Raw genomic sequence first — 10,321 nt, forward strand, 5'->3', positions numbered from 1 at the left:
GAGATACACACAAGCCCTATTCAAGCTGGCTCCTGAACCCGTAACTTCATACTTAGGCTAGACCATTTAACTGGGATATTTAATATTCCAAGTTCATCAGCAACCTAAAACTCCTAACAGATGCTACTCAAACAGCATATAATTTCCACTTGAATACAAAACAGACTTCTATCAGAATTAATTCTTGTGGTCAATTTGTACAGCTGATGTTTGCATCTTGCTGAATTGCTGGTTATTTTATAATATGAAAATGCTCTTCACAACGATGTGAAGTTTTATTTAACATAAGGAAAGCCAGTTTGCTCTTCGGTAACTGACCAGCTAACCACCCAGACAAGATATGAGATCTTAACATGAAATCATGAGAATCAGGCTCGTGCCAGCTGAAGATGAGGCTCTCACACAAGTGTGTGCCAAAGGACAGAACAGAAACTAAGGGGTTTTTATTTTTCCCCCCACTCATCTCGGTACAACTTCTGGTATTTATTTCTTCTGTTCTTTGGAGTACTGACTGCATACTTACCTGCAGAACAGCAATCGCAGAATGCGGTTTGTGCATTCCATCAATACTGCATCAAAAGTATGTTTTTCATATTAACTGCTAAGATTTAACACCACCTGCAAACAGAGGAGCTATACATATGAAACGCTGGTCACTTGCCCCATCCACCTTGTCACTCCTCCTCCATCACGAACTTGCCTTGACCGGCAAATACGCATTAAAAGACATTGCCCCAACAAATTACAGCATGAAGATATTGTTTAAACATGTTTCAGAAATATACCGCCAACCCTAGTCTAAACAAGTCCAAAGAGAGCATGCAGTGAAAGCTTGCCATTGTCCTGGAGTTGGCCCAATTAAACAAAACTGAGTCAATTTAATAGTGCCTCTATAGAGAGAAAATACTTCTTTAACCACATCATTTTCTTAGCCTGTGTAGTTTAATTGGTACAGTTTGCTTCTTTTTTCGAGAGGCTTGGAACCCAGCCTTCTTGAAGCCGGATTTCTTTGAAATACCAGATAACCACTCAGAGTGACCATCCAACTCGCAACTACATTTCCCTCTTACCAGCCTAATGCTCTGCACTTAAAAGCAGGTACAAAGTTTCAGACCTATAATATATTCATACGCCTATATTTACTCACTGCTTCAAGTCAACTATTCAAACACCTAAATCAGCAACCTAAGGGTAAGTTCCACCTAGACACTTTCCTGCTACACTGGTTAAGAGAAATATTTGTGCTCCCTCCAAGCTGGCAGAAGTCCTAGCACACACACAGTTACATCAGCAAAAGAGCAGTCTTACTGGTATATACCTTACTTCACTCAGCATCACCCGCACAATTATTTTTGCCAGTACAAAAAGCAACTTTATACGGGGCTTCTCAAAATATTTACGTCAACTTTTGCTAGATTAACAGCACTCACTGTCTTAAAGACTGTCAAGATAATAATAATTTTTTTTTTATAATAATAAAGTCTCCGTTTAAAGGATCTGGATACGAACTGTAAGTTTCTTAAGTTGCAGCTTTTTACTTGCAGGGCATCTGACTTCTACATAAGCAACATGAATAAGTGAAAATAAATTATCACAAGCCAAACAAAGCTTAAAATAACGCAGGATATAAATACCTGCAGTTAACAAAGAAAACTAGAGGGAAATACAGGAACACAATTCTAAACAAAACAGCAGGGAGATTGTTCCCATGCTTCCCGCTGCAATGCTGCCCTTTCCATTGAAGGTGTACACACAAGGTGGGGGGAGGGGGGGAAACCCTTCAAGTTAAAAAAAAATGTAATTAGGATTTCACTGTAATTTGCAGAGAATTCTAATGGCTCGTCGGTTTTATGCAGCAGAGGAATTTGCTGATTTTCATCACTCAAATCTTGACGAGCTATACTTCAAAGGAGTATAGGACTTATAGTCATCTTTAAGACAAAGAAGGTTCAAATCCAACGGCAAGCCACGCAGTATCTTCCAGGGGAAAAAGAAACAAAACAAAACCAAACCAAAGCAACTCGGTTCCCCAGTTGTTTAACTGAGGGACAGGCCTACAGGGAGCACAACGTCCCCGGAGAGACAGACCAGTGCTCGGGCTACCGAACCGCATTTCCCACCGGGTCCTGCACCAATCCAGAAAGAAGATTATGGAAACAGAACAGGCACTAAAAAAGAGCCGGGGGGGGGAGGCGGAGGGGGCAGGACGGGCGGGCGGGGAGGCAGAAAATCGCCTTCAAATGAATGAGCCGGCGGGGAGCGGGAGTCCCCGGCGGGCGGGCGGGCAGGCAGCACCCACCGCCCTCCTCCCCGGGCCCAGCCGCGTCCCCCTCACTGTTTACATCCCAAACCTCCCAACGCGACACTTTCCCGGCTGCCGAGAGGGGGATCCCCCCCCCCCCCTCCTCCCCCGACGCCTCTTTATTGATTACAGAGGGAAAAGCCCAGCTGCTGCTGCAATGCAACATGCGCCGGTTAAGGCGGAGGGGAGGGAGAGAGGGGAAAAAAAAAAAAAAAAAAAAAGAAAAACCACCGGGAGAGAAAGAAAGGAGCCGCGCGAGCGGGGCTCACGCCGTGCCGGCTCGCACCGCCGCGGCCAGCCCGGGGGAGGCGCCGGAGCGGAGCCGGCCCCCCCCGGCCCGGGCCCCGCTGCCGACCCCCGGGCGCAACTTCGCCGCCGCGGGGGACGGGGACGGCGGGGCCGCCCCTCCCCCACCCGCCACTAACAATGGGCCCCTCCCCCACCGCGGGGCTCCCCTCAGCCCGCCGCCCTCCCCTCCGCCGGCCCGGCGCGGGTCCCCCCCGGGCTGCGGACCGTTAGAGGCGGGGAGCACGGAGCGCCCCCCCCGCTCCCTCCCATGCCCCGCCGGCCCGCCCGCTCCGGGGCCGGCCGCTCACCTCATGGTGCTGCCCGGGGTCGGGGAGCCGCTCCCGCTGCCTCGCTCGACTCCGCTCTGTCCCCCGCCCCGCTCCTCGCCGCTCCGCAGGGGCCGGCGCGTCACCAGAGAGCGAGACCCCCGGCCGCCAGCGCCTCCCCGCCCGTCTCCGCCGCTCCCTCCGCTCCGCCGCCGGGCCGGGCCAGACCACCGCGGGGAGCCGGGGGGTGGGAGGGGACGAGAGAGGTGGGGGAAAGGGGCGGGGAGGAGCGAACCAACGCGCGGGAAGGGCGGGGGGGGAGGAGGAGGAGAATGGGCGGGCGGGGGGAGCGCGGGGGAGGCCGGAGACACCGGCGGGGCTGAGGGAGCGGCGGGCGCGGCGGCGCGCAGCGGGGCGGGTCGCGTCGCGGAGGCCGCGCCCGCCGGCCGCCCGTGGGGGCGAGCGGGGCCCGGCGGCCCGGCCTCAGGTGAGGCAGCGGCTCCGCGGGGACGCTCCTCAGCGCGGCCGCCCCGTGCCGTGGTCCTGCGGGGCGGGGGACAGGCGGGGCAGGCACAGCGGAGAGACCCCTCGGGCCGGGGGAAGCGGAACCGGGGGTGGCGACCCCGGAGCCGCGACCCCGGAGCCGCGACCCCGGAGCCGCGACCCCGGAGCCGCGACCCGGCCGGCGGAGCTCGATGCGTCCTGGGGCTTTGGGGTCAGCAGGTCCTTCCCCTCCGTCAGCCGGGCCCTGCGCTCCCTGCGCCGGGCTCTGCGCTCCCTGCGCCGGGCTCTGCCCGCCCGGGCCACCGGCACCGCGGTAGCGCTGGAGCCCGTGTAGGGAACGCAAGCCCTGGCTGCGGGAGCCCGGCAGGTAAATCGCTCCGGGTCTCTGAGCTTGCCTGTCTGTGCCCTCAGCAGCGTGTGGCCTAAGACACATTTTTCAGGAAGCCAGGGATGTCTCAGCTTCACATCTCTCCCTGACCCCGCGTCTGCGCTAAATACAGACTTTTGGCAGTCCCGGCGCATCCAGCACACGGAAGGCATAACTTTAACCCAGCTCGTGTTCAGCTCGCTTCTGCCAAGCGCCGAATACCCGATCTCTTTCATCTCCGTTACGAGAAGTGATGAGCAAGTATCTTTGCAATTTCCAGTGATGATAAGGCATCTTGGTGCTTTGGCAACTCTGATTTCATTGTTCCCTAACAAATACCAGTGCTTTCTACGGTTTAGTTACTAAAAATTTGTTGTACGTGAGAAATAAACATGTATACGTTTTCTTTATACAATCATAGACTCATTCCAGCTGGAAGAAATCCTCAAGATCATAGAGTCCAACCATAACCTAAGTCTGGCACTAAACCATGTCCCTAAGTACCTCGTCTATGCACCTTTTAAACACCTCCAGGTCTTTATAAATGTCTAGACTTTTAGATATAAAAAGGTAAAGAATTTTAGAAAAATATATATATATCTTCTTTATATATTTCTGATCTAGGTCTCACACATTTCAGTTTTTTTACCATGAATCTCAGTTATTTGACACTACGCATACAAGCTCCTCCTTGGTCAGTATGGTATCTGAGGCAGCGTCACCCACTGTCAATTAATGGTGGCAGTAACGCAGTAAGAGAGGAGCTAGTCAATGAAAAAGATGGTCAATTGTTAGAAAATACTAATTCAGGAAAAAGGACAGGCTCTGAAACTGAAGCTAATGAATAACAGTTTAGTAAGACAATTAACATGTCTTTACTGGCATAGGGATGATGTCAATGAAAATGTTGCAGTAGGGGTGAATCACAAAATGCAGATGAGTAATCAGAAGAAAAGCAGCAGCACTTAAAAATTAAGTGGGTACCTTCGACAACAATGTAAACGCGGTCTGAAAAAGGGAACACGATTGAATCTGATAAATAAATTTACCTTAATTGCTTCCAGGAAATACTGAGGACTCTAATGACTGACAGTGGACCTCAGTTCTTTAGGAATCATGAATTTTCTGAGATCTGGGCTTCCTATCACCAGAACGTCCTCCAAATAAAAGGTTTGAAAAGAAAACCATTCTGACAATGAAAAGTATCTTGAAGGCAGACAAATATAAATGTTAAGATCTATATCTAACTGATACATACGTATCCATATAGGTATATCTAAGATGGGCTTCAGCAGATACATCAGTAGCATGAATGGCAGAGACAGTTGGGAAAAAGGATTTTGTTCTAAGATCCCAGTTCTGTGCCAGAAAAAATCAGGATCGTAGAGCAACTGTTCTGATGCAACTGTTTGGTCATATTAGTCAAATCTAAAAGAAGTGTGGCTGTGACAGGTATATAAAAACCACTGAAAGTATGCCTGGGCTACAAGTCTGCCTGAGAGGCAATGAAGATAGCCAGAAGCTGTTACTCCCGCAAAATAACTATTATCGCTATTTATGTTGTATTACTTGGTGTTCTTAGCCAAATCAGATATGGTCCTAGCTGGATTTCTCAAGACATACTCTGTGCTACAATAGAATTTGTAAAAATGCCAGAAGAATCATTTTGCATGCTGGCATCGCAGATGTCACCAAGTGCAAAGTCATTCTGGACGCCAGCTTAGTCAAAAATCCCATTGAATTAATCTGTAACAAAATACTAAATCTGCAGTAACTCATATTAGCAGTTACATGAGAAGGAGGAGAGGCAAAATGATATAGGGCAGAAATCAATTATAGATGTTGAGTGCCTCTTTCTTTCCAGGTCAATTTAGCGATATTATTGTCAAGAAATTAAAGTAGTCTAGCAGAAGAATGAGTTAGTGTTGTGTACATGTTTTTGATACTGAATTATGCATTGAGAAATCTGTAATCTCTTGTAGTGGGCCCACGTGTTCTCAAGCTGTAATCACTCAAAGTGTCCAAGTCACGTTGTGTGATTCTGCCGTTATCTTTCTCGCTGATGGGATCCTCCAGCGGCACAGCATGGGTGTTAGTGACCTCCGCATCACCCCCACCGCTCTCCCTTCTGGCAATGACAAAAACATGGCAGAAAGCCTTCATAGCTGGTGGTGTCACGCTAATAACCTGAGGCCCCTGACAGCTTACGAGGCACCTCCCCGTAATGGCTCTTCTGATCTGTATCATAGAATCATAGCATAGTTCGGGTTGGAAGGGACCTTCAAAGCTCATCCAGTCCAACCCCCTGCAATGAGCAGGGACATCTTCAACCAGATCAGGTTGCTCAGAGCCCCGTCCAGCCTGGCCTGGAATGTCTCCAGGGATGGGGCATCTACCACCTCTCTGGGCAACCTGGGCCAGTGTTTCACCACCCTCATTGTAAAAAATTTCTTCCTCATGTCTAGCCTGAATCTCCCCTCCTTTAGTTTAAAACCATCACCCCTTGTCCTGTCACAACAGGCCCTGCTAAAAAGTCTGTCCTCATCTTTCTTATAGGCCCCTTTTAAGTACTGAAAGGCCACAATAAGGTGTCCCCGGAGCCTTCTCTTCTCCAGGCTGAACAACCCCAACTCTCTCAGCCTGTCCCCACGGCAGAGCTGTTCCAGCCCTCTGATCATTTCTATGACCTCCTCCAGACCCTCTCCAACAGGTCCATGTCTCTCCTGTACTGAGGGATCCAGAGCGGGATCTGAGGACCATGTTCATACCCTCCCTCCTCCTGATCCAAGCAGCCCAGAACACCTCAAAGCCACTTCACATCCCTCCCTCTTGCATTTTCTGCCGCTCAGCTGCAACCAAGGTCTGGAATTCAGATGTTTCCAAAGGCAAAGCCAGCTCAGGTTGAGCGGTACAGTGTGCCTCCTCTCCAAACAACCCAACTAGTGAAGGCTTTTTGAATGCTAGAGAAATGGCTCACCCAGGCATAAACCAGAAGAGAATGTGTTTCTGTTTAGCATCAGCCAGATGCGAGAGGCTTGGCAGGCTGCTCCTGAGCAAACCCCGCCGAATCCGCCGCATCTCATCAGCATGGATGACTCTTAACACAGGGTCATGAGGAGGATGCATGACTAATGTTCTGGAGACATTCAGGGGAATCCAAAAGCTTCAAAAAGTAAAGTAATCCTTCCTCTCACAGTAAGGTTCCCCCCATCTTCTCTGAAACAATATCCCAGTTTACAGTCTTTGTTTCTTTGGAAAGTTTGTTTGTATTTAGGAGGAAGAAGTAGCTGAGATCTTCATATGTCTTAGCACAGTCAGTGTCCTAGGACAGCAGTGCTTATGCAAGATCACTTTGGCTTTCCTTGATGATCTGTAAAGAGCATAATGCACGATACACAGCCAGAGAGGTTTCTGGAGTGGGGGGAAGTGGGTTTTTCTGGTGGTTTTTGGAGGTTATTGCTCTTTTTAATGCGTCTAGAGTTTGGTTTTCAAATATGTAAGAGGAGATTTTTTTGTTTCACTTGTTTGGATTATTTTCCACAGAACTAGTAGAGAAAGGAAATGCAATTTACTATGTAATAGAAGTGAGAGAATTGCAACAACAAAGCATGAGCTTTCTCTGGTGACAGTGAAGGGCTTTCCAAAAATGGTGGACTAGAAGAAAATGGCTCTGACAGTATGCTCCTGTTAGCATCTAAGATTGTCAAACCAGAAGTGAATTAAGTAATTTAATATGTTATTCTCATCACTGATTATGTTAATCTAATTTATAAATACTTCTTTTGCTCTGGACCAGACACAGAGCTGATGCCTGAACCAATTCCGCGAGGTCATGGTTAGTTGAACAAGATGAGGATCCGACTACCATATAGATAGTTAAAATATATTGTCTAGTATAATTCTTCCTGGCCTCTTCTTTCTATCCTCACCCCCAAGTCATTTTCAATTTCAGGTCTCCATGAGTCAGCCGACTGCTGAAGTGTTGCACAGCAGACCATTAAAGGCAATGCTTTCAACTAAAAACTCTTTAGCTTTATTTTATTTATGAAATTCTGCAGTATTTCTCAATGGTCTTCTGGGGGAAGGGGAGGAAACTATCTCTAACATTCTTTAAGAATGCTAAAATAAACAATTATTGGCATGACTCAGCAGATAAGGACAACAGTAGTCAGCAAGGTCTTTTCTTAATGGAATAATATTTTTGTTTCGTTGTAAAAAAGGCAAAACAACATCACCAGAAAAGGAAGCAAATCTCTTGCTATCAAACACAGTCCTTTGACTCCTGAACGTGAGTCTCAGTCTTCCTGCCAGCATAACCCGCTCCTTGTTACACCAGTAAACAATTCATAGATCTTCCATCAAGCGCCTCTGAAGAGGAATGAAAACAAGAGCTGAAGTTTTCCACTGCGCCTCTTTCCACCACGGTTCCTACTAGTGCCCCTCGTACTGTCAAACAGCATCAGCAAATCCAACCACAAGCCTCTGTAGACGTGAGTCTGGAGTATGGTATGTGTCTTGCAGCCTGTTCCCAGAAGACTTAAATATTTAAGTGAAAATTCCATGAATAAGAAGAGATTGTTTTTTCCCCTGGATTTATCATGAAAAGAATTTGTATTGTGCTGCAGGCTATTCAGTGAGGGCTGAAGTCTCTTTTTGTGTAGCTACTGTCTATCAAGTGTAAATCAAGGCATTGTGTACTAAGTGTAAAAATGCTTTTCTGACGCTCGGCTAAATTATGATTGTTGTTTTGACCCTTGTCTTTCATTCACCTCCACTCAGTTGCTGACTTTTGTGGTTTCTGAGATGACATGTTGATTTAGGACCACTGCGATAGACCAATCTCATCTCATACTTTCCATCTAATTTTATACTCTTATCCCCTAATGGTCTTATTTGCCACCAGTCTGCATTCTTCTTACGCATTACCAATAAAATTTATTCATTATGTTCTTTGCTCTCCCTTGCTAATGTCTTAGAACAAATTGTACTCTGCTGCTTTATCTTATGCTGGAGCAAAGTCCAGGCACAAAGCTGGCCCAGGATTTGGTTAAGATTGTTTTGAGCCATCTTTTCTTACAACTCCATATGAGTTATGTTTTAAGTTCCTCAACCACAGCCAAGGATTTGGGCCATTATTAATTAGTTATTATTAATAATCGTTAAGTGCCTACAGTGCACTCGTAGCATAAAAAAAGGACCTAAAAGAGTTATTACTCTGAGGAGACATCTATACTGCAGTCTCACGTATCTGAGCTAGCTTTAAAATGCTGCACTCGGTTACCTGGTACATTCCAGCTGAAACTGCATTGAGCTCTGCAAGCAGCTGCTTATCTCACTTCTTGGCCCAAACACGGGCAGAGCTTTGACTTTACCAGAGCACGTTCAATGCACCGTACCCCTTCATTGTGTCCAAGTTTAGGTAGACAGATTCTAAAGGAGGTGGTGTAGCCTTTCAGCTGGAAGCCTGTACCAAATTTTACCAGTTTAAAGCTACCGTGCGCTTTGTAATTTATCTTTAACTGACCAAAAAAAAAAGGCATCCCAAACAATTGCAAAAGATGCTATGAAACCCTGGGAATATTTTTCTCTGACTCCGTTGCAAATATGTTCTGTCTTTTGACCATCTTTCTCCTCCCTTCTATTTTAGATGACTGACAACACACTTACTATTGCTGGTTACTTTCCATTCACTGCAAAGTTGGAATAACTTACGATGAAAGTGCAGTCCCAGTTATAGATGAATGACAACACTTTTACTATAACTGGTTAGTTTCCACTGACTGCAAAGCTGGAATAACTTGCAATAAAAATAATGTCCCCATTATAGATGAATGACAACACTTCTGCTATTGTGAGTGAGCACCTGTGGACTGCAAAGCTGGAAGTAACTTACAATACAAATATTGTTCCGAGAAAGGTAGAAGCTTGGTAAGATGATGATAACCTCTTTAGTCCTTTCCAGCAATGCAGATTTTGCTTTCTGGCAGTAGCTATAGCCAACTCCATAATTTGGATTTCAAATTTAGTAAGTGATAAATCATGCATGAGACCCAAAATATACAAAGCAGCAGTTGCAAAAATATTCTTCTTCAGTATTTTAGAAAGAACATCACAAAAATGTTTGCCAAATGAATTAATGTTTCTATAAAAAGACGTGAAGAAATGAGCTCTTAAGAGATTACAACACTAACACATGCCATTATTATTATTATAACTAGTTAGCAACAATTTCAAAATTAAGATATACTCTATAAAATCAATGAGAAGGAATTCCTGCAATTGGCCCTAAGTCATGTTTCCAGGACTAGGGATCTGTGTTTCAACAATAAGCGCTCTCTCTGCCGAGTATTTATTCTCAACTTCCTCTCTTAGTTCAGCTCCCATGTTTCACAAATACAACCACATAAACAGTGAGGGATTTTCTCCTGCTCCTTCCAGCCTCAGACAGAACACAACCACCTCATACCCTATTTCCTATTTCACGGGGGTTTTTTCTAAACAAATCCTACCGATTGTTTGCCACTGACTGGCACAGTGCAGTCAGGAATTTAGGTGCTGTGGCCAACCGACTGCTTTCCGAGCATACCTCTCACT

The 10,321-nt window shown here is 46.6% G+C and overlaps 1 protein-coding gene across 7 annotated transcripts in view; it reads right to left on the bottom strand.

Moving 5' to 3' along the window:
* Positions 1-3,137, bottom strand: part of ENAH (ENAH actin regulator) — a 99,953-nt gene extending 96,816 nt beyond the window's left edge. For all 7 annotated transcript variants that reach the window (XM_065630639.1, XM_065630638.1, XM_065630637.1 and 4 more), the window contains exon 1: positions 2,899-3,137. In XM_065630639.1, coding sequence (XP_065486711.1) covers positions 2,899-2,903 — 5 coding nt within the window. In that variant the 5' untranslated portion in view covers positions 2,904-3,137. The remainder of the gene's footprint in view (positions 1-2,898) is intronic.
* Positions 3,138-10,321: the final 7,184 nt, after the last annotated feature.

This window comes from Caloenas nicobarica, chromosome 3 (assembly GCF_036013445.1).
Source record: "Caloenas nicobarica isolate bCalNic1 chromosome 3, bCalNic1.hap1, whole genome shotgun sequence".
NCBI lineage: Eukaryota > Metazoa > Chordata > Aves > Columbiformes > Columbidae > Caloenas > Caloenas nicobarica.